Source organism: Aplidium turbinatum, chromosome 5 (genome assembly GCF_918807975.1).
Source record: "Aplidium turbinatum chromosome 5, kaAplTurb1.1, whole genome shotgun sequence".
In the NCBI taxonomy this organism is placed as follows: domain Eukaryota; kingdom Metazoa; phylum Chordata; class Ascidiacea; order Aplousobranchia; family Polyclinidae; genus Aplidium; species Aplidium turbinatum.
The window spans coordinates 17,538,154-17,561,577 of record NC_137476.1 but is presented as its reverse complement, the minus strand read 5'-3'; the positions used below and the strand labels follow the sequence as shown (position 1 = coordinate 17,561,577).

Below are 23,424 nucleotides of genomic sequence, written 5' to 3'. Positions count from 1 at the left end.
ATATCGGCTGACCGATATATCGGTCGAGCTCTAGCTTGATATTTACAATACGTTTTAACCATAATGATCTGTATACACAGGCCTTGCTAACATGCAAACTGAAGGCCGATGTAATTTCAATTTTTAAATTTTAAACAAGATTTCCTTTATATTCTTTTGAAATAATTAGATGTGGGCATCCGCTACTTTGAAGTGGCACACTACCACTGCACTATGTCAAAACAATGGTACTTAGGCTGTACCAAATTTTGGTAACTTTGTCGGATTAAGGTTCTCAAAAGTTGTGGCTTAGGTACCTAATCAAAATGCCATACTTATTTTTTGAAAACAAAATTGGTCTTACGCCTCCTCAATGCTTGTTTCCATGACAATGGGCCCAAAATTGACGAAACAGCTATAACTCCGGAATCACTAGAGCTAGAACCAAAATTGTTTTTCAAATATTATGCAGAACACCCAAGTTCCTATCTTTTGTCAATACATTTTGTAGGCCTATGTGCACTGTGCAGCACTTTTCCCAAAATTTACGATAAACGTGTTTTAGCCTATTTTATCAGTGCTCAACAACTGCAAACACAAAGCAATGAAAATGAATTAGTAGAATAGCTAAAATCCTATTTAAGCTAATCAACATTTAAGGTTAAATAGTTTCACACATCAGAATAGCAAATACACTTCTCTAAACTTGCACATTTCAGCATGTCTACCTTGAATAAAACATAAAATACTGTAGTGTACAAACAGTCAGCAACAACTAAACAACAATCGATTGGCAAAATTAAGCTGAAATCTCACATTGCAACCAAAAAAGTATAGCTTTGTACAATTGATATTGACATTCCCAGGCAAAGAACATTACACAGTGCAATAATACCATTATAGAATATAATTACAGTATTGCTGAATATGTTTCAACAACAAACTAAACATATTCATAGCTATAGCTAGTTTATGCCAGAAAGCACAATGCAACACAACAGGCTGTGGTCACAGTGCATTGATTGTTTAAGCCATCACAAAACTCATCCTTGCAACTTCAACAATAGTTTAGGTGCTAGCGTTCATGGTCTTGAAAAGACTTTTTTAGTCACTCTTTCACTAGATGTTGCTGCTCCAAGTTCAACATGTCGTAACTGAGACACCATTTTTAACAATATTTGCTGTTGTTTTGGATTTTTAGTTATTTTACCGGTGTGAAAGGCAGTCAACAGGGGTCTGCTACTATTCGGTGAGTCCGATTCGGTGAGTTCCTAACCTCTAACCCCTAACCCTAAAACGGCAATGATAATTAGGCTACGGTACCCACTAATTAAAAAAAAAAAATTGAAAAAATCACCGAATAGGGATCGGACTCACCGAAACGGGCCATTTCCGTCAACAGACACATTGAGTGACTGCACTAAGGCTTGAGCATGTTTGAATGGTGTATTAACATTCCAACAACCTGGATCAGTCTTATGATGTATTAACATTTCCGACAACCTGGATCAGATTATTGGCACTACTCACTATCAGTCGATGAAAAGTTGTGCACTACTGCTACCTAGACCAAATGTAGCGCATGTTACCTCGAGTCTACAGTATGTGCTACTTTTGTCTTAACCTGGCACTGTAAAGCTCTATTCAGTCCATTGTAAAGTCAAAATGACCCTGAAAATGAATAATATCACTTTTCAGTATCGTACCACATTCATTTACACTGCCATTTCAACGTTAATGGTAAACATGTTCTAGGTAAAATTTTATTTTCATTCCATTTTTTGTTTTCATTTTCGTTAAATGGTCTCCGAAACTGAATTACCTGTTGGCCATGTTTAGTCACCAACTTCCACAAGCCAACATTACTCCACTCTAGTGTTTCCATAAAAAAATTCTAAAAATAGTTCATTTTTTTTCACTTTAAATTGGGAAAGTAGCAGAAGTATGACTGAAGCAAAGCAAATGTAGCACCTCTCAGCTATGGCTGCATTGTAAAAAAGTATCGTTGCTACTGCAACCGCTACTATAACAAAAATATTGTGCTGTTATCGCTACCAAAAACGTAGTGTGCGATTACCTACGCTACAAAAGTAGCATGCTACTGCCCGCCTTTAGAAATAGTTTTTATATCGTAATCCTAATTGCCAAGTGTGATCTTTCACCATTTTTTTGCAAACAAGGCAAAGTTTCTCACACGCTGACAAGAAATATTGCTAATAAACTTATCTTCCTATAAAAAGTCAAAGACTGAATTACATCAACATCCTCAACCTTTTCGCTCGGTATTAAAATGAAAATACCTTTGCGAACCGGCAATAGAGAAAACAAAGTTTGATATCTACTTATCAGTGTAATTTTTGGCAATGGTTTAAATACACTTCATTCTGCGAGTCACCTGCTGATTAGACTTTCAGGAGCACCAAACACAAAAATTGTCTGCTTTTTCAAAGATAAATAACCAGTATGTACAGTTGTACACATGTAAGATAAAAAAGTAAAACGTCAGTCAATGAAACCCCTGGGAGTGTTTGTTTTGATGTAAGACAGTGTTTGTCGTGAAGTCATTTTGTTTTGATGTCAGACTATGAAAAACGTTGTAACGTGGTAGGACAACATTAGTTACCGCCATTGCCCACAAATCAGTTTTGTAAAAATAGGAAGTTAGGCAAAGTTGTTGCCTTCCATTCAATGGATTTGTCTTTTATCGTAGGTTGCTTTGTTTCACCTGTAGCAACGAAACCAAATTTTAGATAAGATACACCATATTTCCAATGGAAAGCAGCTTTTCTATTATCATTTTGCTTGTGTGGCTGTCTCTGCATTTTCTTTGTTTGTTGTTTGCTAGTTTCCACCAAAGAAATTCTCAATCAAAGTCTATTTCTTAAATTTAAGCCATAAATAATAACCATTTGTGATGCTTATTCGGAATATATCATATACACAATTACACATTAATTTTTCTGCAAGAAAGCACTTTTTGTTTGATGACAATTTTTTATTTTTGCTGCTCAGCGCAAAAAACTAGCTCAAAATCACACTAATAATACCGTACACAAAGTCTGTATTTAATGACTACCGGTACTGCTTAAACCAGTATAAAATTATACTTAAAAACGATTTTGACTACTGTTTGATCGGCCTCTAGTCAAATTTGAAGCTTGCATGTTGGCATGGGCTGTGAATACACGTCGCCATGATTTTATCTATGTGGCTATGTATTATTTAATTAAGTTTATTGTTGTAGCAGTATAAAATTAAAATTGGTTTTATGTCTTGTTGATCATGGGAGTTACTTGTTTCAAGTAGAATTTTTTTTTAAGAATTTCAATTATCACAGCAGTTGAATCCCATTGTATGTTTGTAATGTCAATTTGTGATTTGTATTTGTTTTAGCTGTAAGCAACATTTTTTAGGCAATTATTATTTAAGTTAAGCTCAATGAGACATTAAGTAGTGAAATATTACATTATTGATATCTTTATGGATGATTTGGAAAACAAATTGGATCGTCTATGCTTGGAACTGCTTGAGACTCTAGCTGAAATAGATCACAAAAAGCGGACACAAGAGAACCAATTAAAAGACGGATATTTGTATCTGGCGAAGGCGAGGTACGTCCTTGGAATAGACAGAGTTTCAAAACTCTACTATGCGGCCACAATGAAACCTCGCTTGACTGTGCTGTACAGGTATGTATAAATATTTTGTGATAATAGCATAGTTCACCTACAATTCTACTTCAAAGTTACCATTACCTGACATGAGCAACATAGATGAGGTAATTGAGGTATACTAGAGTTTTGCGCCATAATATCTGCGGCAAAGGCCATAATACCATGTGGTTGTCTAACCAGGTCCAGCTAGACACCAAGGTGGCACTTCGAGTGTGAGACTCTATGGTTCTAATGTGAATGTCACACCTCGTACTGCTTCTAGCACACCTTCCACGAAACTACTTGAGTAGCTGGATGCAAAGCTTGAGCAATGGGACGAATCTGTCCAACCCATTGACTTCTCAGCATCAAGCTGCAAAGTTTGGAGCACCATCAATAACCTCACTGGGTGTTCAAGAAACTCTCTTCGTCATTGCCCTGTTTCTGCAAACGCCGTTGCTTCCCAGGTAGTGCAGGACAGGACCAACAAGATGATGGACCACAAGGCATCCCATCTCGCCTTGTCACAAGAGTGTCTACCGTGAGTGGATACTCCAAGGTGCTTTGTCTACTTCCAGATCGATACATGGTCCGCGTGATCATAGAGCTTCTCAACAAAAGCTTTATCCTCACGGCAAAGCAGACTGAGATGCCTGAAAAATAGTGTCCCACGGGGACCTGGATAAAATTATGATTTGTCAATCGGTTGTGATATTTGGATTTCATTCCAATCGTTTTGCTAAAAAGTAATTTACATATGTTACTGTAGTTATGTTAAACAACGACATTTTTCAGTGTGTTGGCTATCAAGTTGGGATACTTTTTCTCTGGAATTCTCTCCAAAAATGAAGTAGATGATCACATTTGGATGCTTGTGTCAGCTTCACATCTGCAAATCTAGCAGCTGCAGCTGAAAATTATTGGGATCAGTGGCTATCGTTAATAAGTTTATGTCGCTAATGACATAACAATGATATTTTCTCTGTAAAATGCAGTGAAATTGTTGCCATCACACTCACAGATGTAACATTATCCTCTTCACGTTATTTGTTAACGAGTCCATGAAGATTTGGATTCTTTCCTAACATGGAAGGATACTCATCTGTTGCATCTGAGCGGGTCTGCTACTATTTGGTGAGTCCGATTCGGTGAGAGCCTTTTCGGTGAGAGCCTTTTTCGGAGAGTTTTCTATTCGGTGATTTTTTGAAAATTATTGGGTACCGTAGCCTAATTATCATTGCCGCTTTCACATCGTTTTAACGTCGCTAAACGTTGAAATAAGACCCTACTCCTACCCCCAACCCTTAACCCCTACCCTAAAACGGCAATGATAATTAGGTTACGGTACCCAATAATTTTTAAAAAAAATCACCGAATAGGGCTCTCACCGAATAGGGGACTCACCGAAACGGGCCATTCCGCATCTGAGCACAGCTTTGACAGGTCTACATACTACAATCTACATGTGTTTCTAGAATACTTGAACGACATTCACGAAACATAGTCTTTCTCTTTTGTTGTGGTGTGAATAGATCGCAAAGTGAGAAATTATTCACAAATATTGTCTTGCGTAACTCCTCTGATAAACACAGCTGATTATCTGTAGTGCGGTGAGGCGTTATTATAAGGCATTTTTTTTCTAACACGTCGTAACTTATGTGACAGCCAAGTATCGCCATTTTTGGCAGTTCTTCTAGCACAAAAATATTTTTTGCTGCATTGATGAGAGCCGCAGGAAGAAGGGATGAGGACGCATGCGGTCCAATGGGCTGCAGTTGAAAATCAGTGATCTATATCATCCGGAAGCGGATCGTGAGATGAATGTCCAAGAACTATGGAAAATCTCTGTCCTTCTGCTTGGAGTCTAGGTACTTTGGGGTGACATTAGACCAGTCCTGGAGGATAAAAATTCAATGACGACAGCACAAGTGGGACATGAATCATGAATAGTAGCACAGCAACAACTAATGCTCATTAAGTAGGGCATGGATAGGATACTAACTAAGGCCTGTATGCTAAGATCCAACTTGAGTTCAAGCTGAAACTCAAGTTTGACGGTCCATGTATTTGGTATACCATGGCCATAGGTGCCAACTTTTATTTTTGCAGGGGGTGGCGGATAGCACAACATGGCAACCTAAAAACTTTCAAACTGCATGTTTTTGTTTGATTTTTACTAAGCGTGTTTTGTAGATGCAATTGTCGTTTCACACCTGATTTGTAGCTCGATAATAAAACAAAGCACAGAAGGTATGTCGTGAATTTTATCTTTACGTTGCTGCTCTGACACTTAACATTTGGCAAAAGTATTTTTGTGAACAGCAGCTCTGTCAATCCAGCTGTTATTCAACTGGTCAAGTTGTAACGTGAAGCTTCAGCTTGATAAACATTTAAAATTAGGACGTGCTTCAATCGCTGTTGCGTTATGGTAGATCGCAAGTAGGTTTTTATGCGCCTGAGTGCACTAAACTATCGCTCCGCCTCGCAGGTGGTGGAAGGCAACGATAAGTATGTTTTCACAATGCAGACCAAATTGTTTCATTGCTTGCAAATAGATCAAGCAGTTGCGACATAGTTGAAACAAAAATCTGTTTTTTCTGTTGAAAATTTTCCAGCTGTTGCAATTCCAGATACAGAAGCGTTGGGTTTATGTCATCTTTATATGTGGCAGCAACATTTTCAAAAGCAGCTCTGTTCTCTTCCGATGCTTGATCCTTGGCAAGCAGAACTGTTTCCATGTCATTGATCGTTTTCATGTCCTGCTCCTGATGTGAATAACGTGACAAAAGTCAAGAAGAACACTGTTTAAATACTTCTAAATAAATGCTTTGGTAGTAAGCATCTACGGTAGAAAAAAACGGTTGCTGTTGCTGGTCATCGAAAGATCTTGCAGTACGTCTACCACGGCCAGGCGGCAAAGATGGCAACTGCATACCCATATCAACAACTGATTTTTTACATGCGTCGAACAACGCAGAGTCGCAGACGCCTCACTTTTTGTTGTTGCATTCCAAGAAACTGTTGATGAAACGGCTTCCAGTAATTCACGTACCTTTCCGATATTGATCCCACGTTTCTGAACAGCGATATGTACAGGGCAGGACACGCAAGGAAAAGTAAACGTCAAAATTCTCCACTTTACTAAGTGCACTTTTTAAATAAAACTCAAAAAGTTTCGAAAATTGCATTTTTTTAATGAAATTTGAAAATAGATATTCATTTATTTTAGGGGGTGGAGCTATCAATCATTGAGATAATTTTATTTCCAAGTATTTTATAGCTGTCATAATTTATAGCGATATTATGAGCAGTTTAAAACTTTTCAAAAAAGATTTTTGAGGGAGACAATGGCAGGGTTGTCGGTATTTTACCCGACCCAAAAAAAACGGGTGGGTTTAACCCACTTAAAAAAAACTAAAAAAAACAGAGCATCATATTTTTCTAATTTTTATCAGAAAATTGGAAAAATGAACCAAAATACTGCAAGGTACTTAAAACAAACTTTAAGGATGTGATTGTGAAGGAAATTTCCAAGGATAAATTGAAAACACAGTGGATATTTCTGTACACAAAAATCAAGTAATGCCACTTTGTACTGCACTAAAACTTATTTATGCAAGAAGGCCTCATAGTTAAACAGCCCTAATGTATTATTTTATTGAGTTATGCCAGCGTGTACTGTGAGTGAGAGGCACTTCATTGGTAAAAAGTAGTATTTGAGGTGAAATAAGCATGAATTCACTTTTTTTGCATCTTTTTTAAATATAACCTAAAAAACCCGGGTTTTTCTCAACCCTGGACAATGGAAAGATCATATTTTATTGATTAATAAATCCCATTATAAACCTAACAAAATAATGTAACAATGACTTACATGACAAGTAACAAATAAAACGATCGCAACAACAACAAGGAAAAAACTCGTAGCCATGTGTTGCATATTCTTCACGTAGCTTGCTTGATGTTACGCGAGTATCATGCTTGTGACAAAAACAATCATTTTTTTCGCAATACTGTATTGGTTCACCTCTTGCTTTACGTTGACTTAAAGCGAAAACCAATGATCAAAAAAAGATTTAAACGTCCGTTCAAATTACATTTATTTGCAGTAAGTAATGTAACCTAAACGATGTGGCTGCCACCCCGCCACAGAGGTTATGGGTTGGTGTGGCCTCCTTGTAAGTCGGCGCCAGTGACCATAGCCCAAGCCAACTTGCTGATGTATTCAACAGCGTGTATCAGCATTCAAGATCGTTTGCAGTGTCCCTTGTTGTGGTCTGCCTGGAGACACCATAATTATAGGAGAAGTCATTCTGTGTCAAATTTTTAATGATCTAAAATTTTAAATTACCAAGTTTCCTGATATTACACTGTTCCTTCGCTACAAGAAGCATTTTGTACTCTTGCCACACAAAAACATCACTGAACCACTTGCAGGTATAAACATGACCAGTGGTAATGTGCAATGTAAAAACTTTAGAGCAAAAGCATAAAGTCCTGGAACTTTGTTCTGCTCAACATACTTCCCAGAGGGGTGATTATTTAGAGTTCATTGAACTCTGTCATATTTTCCTGGAAAATTCACTACAAGACCCAATAACCTTCAAAAAGTCTGGAGCTTTGCATAAAGCCAGATTGATGGCAAAGCTGATTTACTTCCTTAAGATGTCTTCTGGAAAAATACATTGGAGAGCTTCCACCTGGCACTGTTATTACCACTCAACAAACCTCAAAAATAAGAGGCTTCGCCAACTTCGCCACTCTTGTGTATTCTCGGTGGTAATTGACATGTTCATCACCCATTGATGCTCCATGTAATGATTTGAGGTTTTGCAAGATGTTGTTCACTTACAACAGCATTAATGACTGTATTGCAACCAGTCCTATATGATTCCTCTTTCTCTATTCAGTGAAAACACTCCTGTTAAAGAAAAGAGGTTTATTGCTGATCGAATGCTACAATGCTTACTACTTACATACTTCAAGAAGGTTGGCAACAGAGATGGAGAAATATAGATTTCCCTTGAAAATCCTGAGCTTCTTGTTACTGATACTTATCAGATCCAATTTTGGTAGAGAGTTTTTTTTTAACCATAGACGAATAAAACCTAACAACCAGACGGCATTTAACATAATAACATGAAAATAAACTAAAAATTACAAACGTTTTCGGCCATACTCAGGTTAGCCCTTTTCAAGTAACCAACTGACTGATGTTCTTCATAAATTGAAATAAGATATCTTATCTACATACACTTATTAGATCATTCATAAAGCTTGGATGTGTCGTATGTCAGATCTGCCCCAATCAAATGCTGTATTTCAAATGAAACAGTTCAACTATTAAATGAAGCTCTTAATGAAAAGACAAAAAACACTGACTAATTTGATATCTGGAACTACACATTACACAATACTTCCATAACATTGGACCTTTGGAATATAACTATTAACTACGGATTAACAAACTATCATTTAATGTTACATTGCATCTTGTCCTTATTATTTTATCAGTACTGAATAGTGAATATATATATATATATCACTTCGCATTGGTAACTGACACGTACATACAGTATATTTATCTTTGAAAAGAGAAAATATGAGCAAGGAAATTGAAAATGCTTTATAATGACTAGTTGCATGCCTATATTTCAATTTTTACGATATTATCCAAATCTTCCCTGATTTTAAACGTAATGGCAAACTATATGCATATTGCATATTATTCATTTGAAAGTACTAATTCGAATCATAACGTTTTAAACAAAAAATTATCCCCTTATTATTGAGGTAAAATTTTGAATTTCATACAATCACGATAGGCCATTTCGGACCAAAATTGGCCTGTCCGTGCCAAGCCATACACCTGACACTTCTGAAACTGTTACATTCCTATCTTAACTTTTCAAAACGAAACTTTTGAGACTAGTCCCAGCCTTCTATGACCACCGGTTCAAATCTTAGGTATTGAATCCTATTTATTTTGACAATCGCCCGTAAAACTCCTGTAGCGGGGAGTTCCTGTAGGGGCAACCCAAAACTTTTTTAATGATATGTTTTTTTTTTACTCCCAGTGGCATTATATTGGGAAGTACTCAGAGTTTGTAATTCAAATTTGTATTTTAACATACCCCCCTGTTTCGACTGTAGATAAAAAAAAACTATTGATTTGTTTTTTTTATATTCCTATAGTGATAGTAGTTTTCACGTGTCATACCATTGACAGAGCAGAAGGCATTGTCTTCCATTTACCGTCAAGCCACAACAGAAGCTCTGTGTTACTACATCTATTGCAATATGTAATGTGCGCTTTTGTTTTAATCCCCAACTTCATATCCAAGTATTGCTTGCAGAAGTTGCAGGCAAGCTTGTGCTTGGTGGACAGCTTAACAGAATCAGAAGGTAAAGTGTAGGTCTATTCTCCGCATATGAAGCAAAAATTTAGTTGGATGTTCAATCAACCTTGTCTGGAGCTACTTGGTCTGGTACTCATAGCAATACCACATACGAGTTATGCTAATAACAAACGTACAGCAACTTAAAAGCTACTTTATACAACACATTTATTGAGTTGTATAAAGTAGCTTTTGAGAGCCGTTTCTCAATGGTATTGGGGTTTAGCAACTGTTTCTTCATGTGTTTGAATGGGATTATCTTCAAAGCTTTCTTGAGAACTGTGAACATGGTTCCATAATTCATAGGCCACGTTCGCCTCCTTTACCAGTTTTCGAATGGATCTCTTGAGATTTTTTCGCACCTTTTCTCTCGTTGCTTTTATCAATTTTGAAGTTCTGGCGCTTCGAGAGTGACCTTGGCCAGGTCGATTTTTGACATTTGCAGTTTCTTTGTGCCTTTTGAGAGTTCTCCAGACCAACATTCTGTTAATTTTTAAGTCCTTGCAAATATCATTCCTTGACTTGCCCGATTTGAAGAGCTCTACAATAGCTATTCTTTTATTCAAATTTTCATTCATGGCCTATAAAATTTAGGCCTAAAAATATAAATCGAGAAATAGTCAATTTATTAACGTTGTAACGCTAAATATTGATCTTAAATACAGCTGTTTGAAGTCATAATGTTAATTATTATTGATGATCCTGTAATTGGAAGATGGTTGTAGGTGAATTGTTCGTAAACAGTTGTTTGTAAAGCAATTCTTCGTAAAGCAATTCTTCGTATACATCAATTTTTCGTATAGGTGAATTGTTCGACGTTCGTAAACAATTTTTCACAACAGCAAGGTTTGTCTTGCAATTTCCGATGAAGGTGCGTAATGCAAATTTTGCTGAATAACCAAGTTACGACGACACAAAGAAATAAGCACAATGAAAAAGCGCATTTTTTGTTATTTATTGGAATACAACAATTGTCTGTGTTTAGCAATTCTTTGCTTACACTACCAATACTACTTTGAGTAACTTCGCACAAATTGTCCACGTTCCAAGTTTAGTATGAAGTATTGTGTGCAATTCCACGCAAGTAATCACAAATTTCATCATCTTGAAAGTCTTGACGCCAAGTTCGGACGACTCTAGTTAGTCTTTCTGCACTGTCCTTGTACTTCTTCTTTGGAGGAGGTCCTGTCTGGCCACTGACATACTGTTCAATGCGAACCTCATTTAGGTTTTGCTCTCGCTTGATTGCAGATATGAACTTCCAAATATCTGGATGATTTGCAGATACCTGGAACATGAACCCTTTGTGCCATCTTTCAATGCTATTATTAGTTTTGGGAAGGCCACTGAGGACGCCATCATAGCAGTTCCACATTTGAATTGCAAACACTGGAGGACGGCGCCCTTGACGACGATCTGGGTGCCCAACCCAAGTGTCTTCAAAGTAGTCAATTACTGGCTGAGCAACATCTGGTAATACATTCCCATCAATGAGAATGTCAAAGGCCTGGCTGACTTCATCAATAGGCACAAAGGCCAGAGACGACAACATGCGCAGCCTCAGAGCAAACTGCACTTGTCTCGTACTGCTCCTTCAGGCCACTTGATTGCGTCTTTCTCCAAATGCACTGGCACAAATGGAAGAAATAGCCACGGTGAGTTGAAAGTGGGTACTCTCTGCTTACTGCATTAACCATGGCCATCTCAAAGTCAGTCATGATTGTCTCTGGAACAGCAACAGCGGGTAACAACTCCTTGATCTTTTGCAGCAGATGAATGTATGTCCCTCTCCTTTTGTCCCCCAGCAGGGCATACACCAGAGGCACTGAAGTGTTTTCCTTCAGTCCGTGTATTGTGTAAAGCTGTTCAAACAGTGAAGGCACTGTCTTGAAGGTGCCGTCAGCATACCAGTGCTTTGAACGGGCAAGGAGCTGCAGATTTCTTTCAGTGGCAAAGAGGACCATACGGTTATCTCCAGGCCCAGAATCATAGGCCAAGAATGTTACACCAGCAAACGTTTGCTTGTACTCTACTGAAAGCACAATGTCACGGATAAAATGTGGGATTGCCGGGCCTGCATTTTCCTTCAATCGCACTTGGGTGACTGCCCTTTTCATGCTCTGCACACTTGGCAGTTTTGCTGCCGTGGCTTGACTGAGTCCAATAGTTTTTGCTGAGACGAGGTAACTCGGGGCATCACGACTGTCTTTTGCTGCACAACGAATATTTTCCATAACCTTTGCTGCTTCGACATGACCAGCATCTCCAGCATGATTGTGCTCACCTCTGGATTGTACAATGGCTGCCATAGCAGTTGTTACTTGTGCAGAACGATTCTTATTAAAATGCTCACATTTCCAATAAGTAGTTTCTTGCCCTTGTGCGTTAAGTGCACTATAATCTTTGTAATAAAGCTGGCCACTTTACAAAAGTTTTGGCTTTCCTTTTTCGCTGCTCACAAACTGTAATGCCATTCTGAATCAGGGACTCTACACTCTGTCTGCTCGTCTACACTCTACAGGTACAGCACGTCTTTAAGCACAATTAGCACATCTCTATCATATAGGCTACCCTAATTGATTGTTCGTAAACAATTGTAACTGTTTTTTTTTTTAAAGCTGTAGCCTAACTTTTATGAACATTTGTTTACGAACAATTAGTATTACGGTCAGTTGCATGCCTGAAGAATTGCTTTACGAACAATTGCTTACGAAAAACTGTTTACGAAAAAAACGTCGGACACCATTGGAAGATGACATCCGACATATTTCTTTGCATTTATAAACAATTGATACTCCACAGTGAAGACTCCAGTGACAAGTTTTCTTTTCTTCCGGTCGGTCAGCCAACCGAAAACAATAAAATAGAGAACGGAGTCCCAAGAAAACGGAATGTACCAAATAATAGTCAAGACAGCAATCAGGAGGCCTGTTTAAAAAGCAATGTTCTGGAAAATGGTCAAAATAATCCTGAAGATGAAAAAAAGTTTGTGGAAAAGCCTATAGTTGACTTCGATGACCCCATTAGATGGTTTGGAGTTTTTGTTCCTCAAGCACTTCGACATGCACAATCTTCGTTCATGCAAGGTTAGTTGAAAGTGTAAATTAAAGACTTGTAGCCTAGATAGCGGAGTGGCCCGATTTGGAGATGTCTCGATTCTGAGACGACCGATTCTGTACGGTGCGCTGTCAGTGTTTCATTATTAAAATACAATTGTTTGTAAGAAGATGGAAGTTTTCTGAGTTCATATGGTAGGCCACAGTTGATGTAACATGATCAATCTGTTAAAGAAGAAGGTTCGAGCAAATGTCTCGAGCTCGCGAGATAAGACACCTATTTAAAGCAGATTTGTATTTTGACGGCGGCGCTGAAATTAAGAAAAAGATTAGTAGGTTTGTACCGGACCCAGGTTGTTTCTATGCAAAGATAAATTGTGCAAGCGAATTGATGGAGTGGCTATAGGTTCGCCTCAAGGCCCCACGCTTGCCAATTTTTTCTTAGCACACCTTGAAAACACTTTTTTTTGTAACTGGTTCCAAATTCTTTCTTTAGGCTACGTTATATGACGATATTTTTGCTATTTTTGACAGGGATAATTCTTGTTCACAGTTTTCTTAAGTAGGCTACTCAATGCGCAACATCATAACATAAATTTCAACGTAGAAAAAGCCACTCAGACTATTCCTTTTTAGGTCTAGAAATTAAGATAAATGGTAATGGGTTTGATACTTGGGTCTGACTCAAACCTGCTAGTAGGCTACTGGTATTTTTTTCACTTTCAGCGCCGTTTATAAATTTGGATTCCACTACGTCTCTGGTTGAGGAGTCTGATTTTAAAAACTTTTTAACAATATCATTTATGGGTAGGAAATTCAAACGTTTTGCCACAAATGTGTCCAGATTTATTGCTTTGAAGTTCAACGTCAAAATTTTTCTCGTTTGTAAAACATTTAAAGTTGGTTATTATTTTCAAGTCTAAATCTCCTTTCCGCCTATGTTCAAACGTCGTGTCTAAGTTCACTTGCTCTCAAACGCCCGTTCTACATAACTTACATTGGTATATCCAGTTGTCCACGTCACATTTGATCACGAGAATAGAAGTGATTTTAGCAAAAATAAAGCTATTAAAGATCATATTCGGAACTGTTGAAATTGTGCTCAAACAATAAATCTTCATTGGAGTTTTTCCAGATTGTTCGTAAGTGTTTGTCCGAGTTTGACACCAAGATTCACCGGTCACTAACTATCAAATTCTCTAACCCAAGGCACAACAATTGTTTGCAGGCGGATCTTCCTATCTTTTAACTTTCTTTATTGATTTGTCACATGTTGTGCTTCTGTTCATCTAGCCTAGCATAATATGTTTGGACATTTACTTTCTGAACAATTAGTTTTTCGTCTTTCAAATACTCGACCCGTTGTGCTGCGTAAGCTAGTTTTCATTTCATGTGAGCAAGATTAGTAGTTTGTTTAAATCAGACCATATTTTTGTTATACTGTATGTTGCTCAAGTGCTTCTTACATTATGTAATATTTTAGGGTTGATAAGGGCTATATGTGTAGCCGAAAATATTCGCATTATTTTGTTGGTTTGTTTTAATGTTAAACTATGTGGTGTTGCTCAACTATGTCTGTTTATTAATGTGGTGAGGTATTTATAGAGAGAAGGAAAAAAGAGCACAAAAAGTATCTTTTAACTCAACGTTGAGTAATTTCAAAACGAAGGAGATTTAGTGCGTAAGATAAACGAATTCCTTTTGACGGCATAAATCGGGTTGAAAACTGTCGATGAATATTGTTTCCAGTGCCGGAAGCAGTACTCATTGAAGCCCTATTCTGACGACAATCTCTCGAACCGAGCCACAAGAAAAGAACTGCAATTTCTGGCTATGAAAAACCTTCTTGCGATAGCCAAGTTTTGTACCACAAATCAACTCTAATCAGTCCTGTACTTTTTTATTGCAGCCATTCAAACTAGCTGTGGTATTTGTAGCTTACAATTGAAGTTGGATGAAACACGGTTGGAATACCTGGAAGCAAGAAAGCTGCAAGCGTTGAACGACAAAAAACTTTTGTGTGAAGAAAATCATGACGTTTCTAACTTGAAATGTGAAGATCCTGACAAGTGATAATAACGATCCATTAGTGCAGCGAAATGGCCAAAGGGCATCAAATATCGAAGAAGACAATGTTGAGATCATGTAAGGATAATATGAAAATACAGTACAGCTATAAAAACTTAAAACTCAATTGCTACAGCACAGGTGATTTCATTCACACATCAATGGTTGGCTGATTTTTTGTTGATGATCCGAATTATTCCTTTTCAATACCTAATGACTGAAACCACTAAGTTATGACAGAACGAAAATTTGTCCAAGTAAGTATCTCGCTCGTTTGTGCAACGTGCAACAGCTTTAATCCAGAAATAGATTGATTGCTTATGTGCCTGATCTGATACAGACGTTGGCGATCATGGTCTTCCAAACTTCTCTGTCATTTGCCATACGTATAAAATCGTTCGTTTTGACTGTTGTGTTTGTGGCCCATTGATTCAACCTATTTAAATAAGTTAATCTTTGTCGACCTCTGCTTCTTTTTTCCTGTATCATCCCCAATTCAGTTAATTTTTCCAAGTCTCCATGTCTGTGAATATGTCCTACAAATTGCATCTGGCGCCTTCTAACTATTCTTATTAATCTCCTTTCTGCTTTTGCCAATTTCATAACTTCGCCATTACTCTTCTTTTCAGTCCAAGATATCCTCAACATCATTCTGAGAAACCACATCTCAGCAGCCTCTAGTCTTTTCTTCATATCTGTACTTATTGTCCAGCACTCACATCCGTAGGTTAGAATTGATTCTACATATGCTTTTAAAACTTCAATTTTGGTCTTTGTTGTCATGTTGCGATGCCGTGAAATAAAAAGCCCAAAATGTCGATTCTAAACTCATGTTCAGAAAACGTTTCGAAAACTTATCTGTCTTCATCTTCAGTGCTATTAAATGAAAGCAAGGTTAAAAAGTGTGTACCGGGTGCGGACAAAGTCCTTGGACTAAAATTAAATTTTAATTTACTATGTCCTAGATTTAGTAAGTGTTTGATAGAGCATATTTATTGTATCAAACCTTATCTTTCAGAATGTGTCATCAGTTTATCATAATTTAGCTTTATTTTCAAGTACCGTATGAGTGATAAACGTGCAGCTATCATTGAGCTTCATCGAGCAGGCAAGACCAATTCAGAGATAATAAAGCTCCTTGAAGCACCAAAATTAACGGTTTATCACCCTGATAGCAGGTTTAAAGCTGATTTTTTTTGGTCATTTATCGGTCATTGACCAATTTTTTAGCAAAATGTCCGAAAAAATATAGTCAATTTGTCAAAATGTCCGAAAAAATATATGGTCAATTGACTATGACCGAAATAAATAAAATTGACCGAATTTTTTCAAGTCATTTCAGACAAATGACCGAAAAATCTCGGCGAAAAAAAACAGGTTTAAAGAACTGAACAGTGCCGAAGATCGCCCTCGAAGTGGGAGACCACGAACTTCTCGTACCCCAAAGGTCATTAATGCGGTTCGAGCCAGATTCCGTCGTAATCCCAAGAGATCCATGAGGAAAATGGCCCGCTAAATGGATGTGAATGAAAAGATGATCAGGAAGATCGTTAAAACCGATCTGAAGTTGTCCCCCATCAAAATGCAAACTTGCCAACACCTCACAAACCTCCAAAAAGAAAAGACACTTGCTTGAGCTAAAATTCTTCTGAACAAAATGAAGTCAGGTACGGACACAGGAGAGATCATTTTCTCAGATGAAAAATTGTTCAATGTCGAAGCAATGTGTAACCGACAAAATGATCGTATCCTTGCTAAGTTTTCTTCAGACACCTCTGACTCCATGAAAAAAGTTTTCAGGCGCCAGAAACCGTCTTTTGTCATGGTGTGGGCCGCTGTCTCTAAAACCTGGAAGTCTCCCCTCATTTTTGTTTCACAAGGCGCTAAAGTTAACACCAATTTGTACATTGAGACAATTTTGACTCCTGCCCTTGCAGCGGAATGGCCCGTTTTGGCGAGTCCGATTCGGCTAATCCGATTCGGCGAGTTCCCTATTCGGCAAGAGCCTTTTTCGGCGAGTGCCCTATTCGGCGAGTTTTTGAAATTTTATTTTTGAAAGGGAATTATCGGGTACCTTAGCCTAACTGTTTTCACATCGTTTTAACGTCGCTGAACGTGCAGAAAGGAATAAAAATAAAATGTTTGAACTATTAAATTAAAATTCGTCATGTCAGTTCGGTTGAGTTGTTTTTATTTCTGACCATCATATCAAAAACAATACACGTCAACATAGCAAAGGTAGAAGCGACAAAACGCGAACGTTAAAACGTGCTTGAATTCGTCATGTCAGTTCAGTTGTTTTTGAGGTAAAAGTGACAAAACGCGAACGTTAAAACGTGCTTGTGACCGAAGTAAGTTATTGAGTTGAAAGAAATTTGGCACGGTCGCAACACCTTCAGAAAAATTTAAGATGTGAAGGGAAAATAAAAAAAAGAAAATGTTACAAAAAAAAAATCATATTTATATCTATAAGTTAGTACCGGTACTTTTGAATAGTTAAAATGATTAGTTTGGATCAACAAATGTGTGGCCTACAGCTTGGATTGAAAGGAAATTATCGGGTACCGTAGCCTAGTTATCCCTACCAGCAAAAATTTGTTCCAAGAACCCAGTTAGCCTAACAGTTCATTTTTACATTGTAGTAACAGAATGAAAAAGCTAACCAAATGTGTGGCCTATCGTTTTAACGTCGCTAAACGTTGAAATTGTGTAGAAAAGAGAACTTTGATGACTAGGATACGTTGCAAGCCTTAAAGCAGCCGGTGGCCAACTGGCCATGGCCGCTAAGTAGTGCTTGAATGACCGCCTGTGCTACCTCCTCCGTCGGCCAAGTTTGGCCGCCGGTTTCTTCTAGCCAATTATTTAATTTCGCAATAGAATGATCGTGGATTAAATGTCGAAAATATGTAGTATCAAAGAGTGACGCAGAATTAGGTCAGCGCATCATAGTCACTACTGTTGTATTGACTATATCCAGCTGCGATCACCAGCGCTGTAAGTCTTGTTTGCAATTCCCGATGTTTATTTTAACGAAGTGTTAATCCGAAGTGCTAGTTTACATCGGCTGGCAATATTGTCGTTTTTATATCGATTCAATGTTGTCGGACATTGAATCGTTGTTAAAAAGGAGAACTTGGTTAGTTGACATCCGTGGGTAAAACACGTGTCTTCATTGTTGAGAACGCTGTGGGTTAGTGACTTCACACCCTCAATGGTGACATCATAACGGAATAAATGGTCAGGTTTTATGAAAGGCGGTATGGAGTTGAAACAATTTACTGATCTGCGAGCAGTTAAAACAATTTAGGGTCGTTAGATGGTCCCGCAGTACCGGATTACAATCCCGATAAAACATTTAATGCGTGGTACAATGATGATATTGCAGGACGTCGCCCAGACTTCAACAACGCTAAGTGATCATTTTAACATTGTTGCAAGTTTAATGCTATTTACTTGTGCTATCGTTATTGTATTTTGCCCTCCAAGCACGCAGATTTGGCCGCCGAGAAGGAGCTCTTGGTAGGCCACGATGGCTGCCGGAAAAAAACACGAGTTTTAAGGCCTGCGTTGAAACTGAAAAACATTCACAGAAGCCCTTCGATACGTTGCATTTTTAAGATAATGTATTCAGACGTTGAATCAATGTACAAATGAACTGTTAGGCTAAATGGGTTCTTGGAACAAATCGAAGGGCTTCTGTGAATGTTTCCCAGTTTCAACGTATCCTAGTCATTAAAGTTTTCTTTTCTACACGATTTCAACGTTTAGCGACGTTGAAACGATGTAAAAACGGCAATTTCTGCTGGTCGGGATAACTAGGCTACAGTACCCGATAATTTCCTTTCAATCCAAGCTGTAGGCCACACATTTGTTGATCCAAACTAATCATTTTAACTATTCAAAAGTACTAACTTATAGACATTAAACATGATTTTTTTTTTTTTAACATTTTCTTTTTTTTTATTTTCCCTTCATTTCTTAAATTTTTCTGAAGTTGTTGCAACCGTGCCAAATTTCTTTCAACTCAATAACTTACTTCGGTCACAAGCACGTTTTAACGTTCGCGTTTTGTCGCTTCTACCTTTTTCTACACCTTTGCTATGTTGACATGAATTGTTTTTGATATGATCAAAAATAAAAACAACTGAACTGACATAACGAATTCAAGCACGTTTTAACGTTCGCGTTTTGTCGCTTCTACCTTTGCTATGTTGACGTGTATTGTTTTTCATATAATGGTCAGAAATAAAAACAACTCAACTGAACAGACATAACGAATTTTAATTTAATAGTTCAAACATTTTATTTTTATTCCTTTCTGCACGATTTCAACGTTTAACGATGTAAAAACGGCGATTATAATTAGGCTACGGTACCCGATAATTCCCTTTCAAAAATAAAATTTCAAAAACTCGCCGAATAGGGCACTCGCCGAAAAAGGCTCTCGCCGAATAGCCTAGGGAACTCGCCGAATCGGACTCGCCGAATAGTAGCAGACCCCCTTGCAGAGGCTAAGAAACACTTCAAAAGGAAGCCATTCACATTCCAACAAGACGATGCACCAGAACAATTTTCCTCATTTCTGGAGCAAGGAAGTTTGGCCGCCTTCATCACCAGACCTGAATCCAATGGACTTTTGTGTTTGGTCCATTTTGGAGGCAGATGCCTGTGCTTCATCCCATGACTCAGTTGAGGCGTTGAAGTGCTCTCTCAAAAAGCATGGGGCAAAATACCCCAAGAAACCCTACGTAAAGCGGTAGGGAGTTTCAGAAGTAGACTTGAGCGTGTTATTCAGGCCAGAGGGTGACATATTGAATAAAACTTTGTACGACTGTTAGTTACCGTCTTAGCAATACACCGTTAAAATACTTTGCGATTTTATTCACTATTTACAGAAATACTACACTTTAAAGCAGTCCAAGGATTGGTCCGCACCCTGTGGTATCTACCTTGTTGGTTCTTTATTTTGTAATTAGATTGACCAGGCGTTCCAACAATTTTGCTCCTATGCAATCAATAGCTTTGTTTTCTAATGTTTGGAAAACTTTTTTAGAATATCCGACATACAAAGATTGTGTTTTTAACAGCAGTTTTGTGTCAAAAATAATTTATCAGTTATACGTTTTTGTATGGCCCGCACCTGTTGTTGCACAATGTGTTATTTTTGGCCTGCAGACACAGAAATTATACAAATTTAACGTATTTTATAAAAGTTGATGAGGTCCACAAAGCCAGGCGAAAAAAGTTTGTTAGGCCTACGTTGTGAAGAAGGAAGCGTTCTTCCTGGCTATCAGCACAAGGCTGAGCACTCACTTGCACAGCGAGCAGTTGCGATCCTGGTTTTTTTTTTCGCTGAGACTTTTCGGTCATTATTCCGAAATGACTTGAAAAAATTCGGTCATTTTTTATTTATTTCGGTCATTTTTAGTCATTTTCGGTCATATATAGTCATATATACCTTCATGGTCATTAGCCATGGCCAGGTATATACCTTCATGGCCATTCCAGTGTAAACACTGCACTGACGAGACCGGAAGGTCGAAACGGTGTGCACTGTCTGCAGTTATTGACGCTCTTGGCTTACGCCGATTGAGCACTTCACTGGGGGCATCTTGCTATGCATTGCGCAAAGCTCACTGCTTGCAGTTTGAGCACTTTGGCAAGGTTGGCAGTTGTACTATTTTAGGTTAGGAAAATGTCACATGGAGGTATACACCTTCATGGCCATTCCAGTGTAAACACTGCACTGACGAGACCGGAAGGTCAAAACGGTGTGCACTGTCTGCAGTTAGTCAATTGAGTATATATTTTTTCGGACATTAACCGAATTGACTATATTTGTTTCGGATATTTTGCTAAAAAGTCGGTCAATGACCGAAAAAAAACCCCAGGACTTGCGATTCGCTAACGATAATGGTGTAGCTTCGACGCTAGCCATCCAATCAACTATATGTTTTTTAGCAGCCGCTTGTAGCAAGAATTGACAGCGATAGATAGCCTGTGGGTGAAACAGGGTATCACTGTCAATTCTAGCGAAACACAAATTTGAACCAAAGATGCCATATTGGCGTTTTTATCCAAATAAAAAAGGATAGGTGACAATTCGTCAAACTAATTCTGCTCTTATTTGTAAAAACTTGGGTAGCTCTGAATTGTAATACATATGTTACAACGGTAATACAATATTGCTATATAATTATATATATACATCTTTGCGCATAACAAGATTTCCAGAGACTGTTGGCCCACAGCACTTCTAATTATCAAATTTGGCCCACTTGGGGATAAGTTTGGACATCCCTGCTTTAACCTGAGCCAATGACGCCATCAAACTTATGTAGAGCAATGATAAAGCTTTGGTAGAGAGTTTGCTTTCTTGAACCACAGAGAAATAAAACAAAGTAACTTCAGCGGGTTTAACATGATGTATTACATTACACAAATATAACATAATTAAAAATAAACTCTAACGTTTTCGACACGCACGCGTGTCCTCATTAGGAATTACATATCTGCAATAACATAAAATGAAAATTGTAAGGTCAATTTTACTTTGCACTGTCTGTAACTGTATACTAACGACACTCCAGACTGAAAAGCATAACTGAACGAGTGACACGGAAATGATTACAAGTAAATTATACGTTGGAAAACAAATCACATGAGGTGTAAACTACAGGCATTTGACAAACAATTAGAACACACACAAGAAGAACGATGAGCCACAAGCGAATAACTGCGCGGTTGAGAGACGGATTATTACGTTTGATTCTTAAGGCTTCCATGGTCTTAGTCTGAAATTCAGATTTGCCTCGTCATCTCTCGAGGCAAAGCTACAATGCAAAGTAAAATTGACCTTACAATTTTCATTTTATGTTATTGCAGATATGTACAGTAATTCCTGATGAGGACACACGTACGTGTCGAAAACGTTAGAGTTTATTTTTAATTATGTTATATTTGTGTAATGTGTATGTAATACATCATGTTAAACCCGCTGAAGTTACTTTGTTTTATTTCTTTATCTAGAGCAATTAGAAAGATAAAACTAAAAGCAATTGTTTGTACGGTAGACTACCTTGAAAGGGGTACTAGCATAAAATAAAGCAGGCTGTTAGCTTATATGGAACTACAGCGTAACCTTGGCTGTTTTATTCTATGTAAATTTAGTTAGCCTACAATACGAATTATTGCTAAGCATTAAAATTGGTGCTCAGGATTGCTTTGTCCTAGAATTCGATTGCGATTAGCTACGTCAAAAATCTTATTGATTGCACTATGTCGGTATGTCCAGTCATTTTTCACCAGCACATAATGGAATATCTTCGTGACAACTCAAACATTATTTTAACCTTGATGAAGGCAGATCAAAGTTGAAAAAGGTTTAGAACATTTATTGCTTTCTTGTTCTGAATGACTTTGGACGGTATGTTTTGCTCATTATGTCACTGAGGATTACTTCTTTATCTGGCATTTTTCCGTTTTAAAGTTTATTAAAACATGTGGGATTGTTCATGCTTTTCATTTGAGATCGATATCGTGATTGTTTTCGGAAATTAAGTATCGGTCCACGCCCACTGCAGTAGGCCCACTCCTATGGAATCTGCGTTTGTGTCACTTGCATATAAACCAATAATTCTCAATGTGGTCCATGTGGATTTTTAGTGGCTCACAGATTGGACTTCAATATATCAGTTGCAGACTGAACAAGTTTGTTAAAGATTGACTTTGAATTTTTGTGTCAGAAACATCAAACCAAGACATCGTCACTAGTTTTGTAAGTTGTGGCATTGATATAATTTAAAGTAATTTTTAAAAAAATCACACAACAATTTACGTAACATTCTATAATTTTTTTCTGCTATAATTTTTAGTGAATTGCAAGGATGTTTGTAGGCTATTAGAAAGCTGGCTTAAAGGGCCTTTGAAACCACTTTGCTTGAAGTCAAAGTTTGGTTTCGTTTTGAATCTTTATCCTCGGACTGACAAAGCCTTGATAGGTTATTCCTGGTACTTGTTCGCATGGGCTCCGTTAGAGGGGGGGCCGCGGGGGTGATTACCCCCCCACCAATCTGAGTGGGGGGGTAAATAATGCAAAATTACCCCCCCACTAATGTAGAGATAAAAATTTTATTTTTAATATATTTTTTACTTTTGTGTTTTATTTTCATGTTTTTATTTTGTTGCACAACTTGAGATTTTTGCTTGGAAACTCCGACCCGCAAGACAACGCCAAGTCATCTATCGACAATGCCAAACTATGAATCCTGT

The 23,424-nt window shown here is 37.7% G+C and overlaps 1 protein-coding gene across 1 annotated transcript; it reads left to right on the top strand.

The window, feature by feature from the left end:
- The first annotated feature begins 3,378 nt into the window (after positions 1-3,378).
- LOC145770854 (vacuolar ATPase assembly protein VMA22-like) lies at positions 3,379-15,966 on the top strand. The gene is made up of 3 exons (XM_082582595.1): positions 3,379-3,668; positions 12,833-13,116; positions 14,996-15,966. The coding sequence occupies exons 1-3, from the start codon at positions 3,460-3,462 to the stop codon at positions 15,157-15,159; spliced, it is 657 nt and encodes a 218-aa protein (XP_082438721.1). The 5' UTR covers positions 3,379-3,459; the 3' UTR covers positions 15,160-15,966.
- Positions 15,967-23,424: the final 7,458 nt, after the last annotated feature.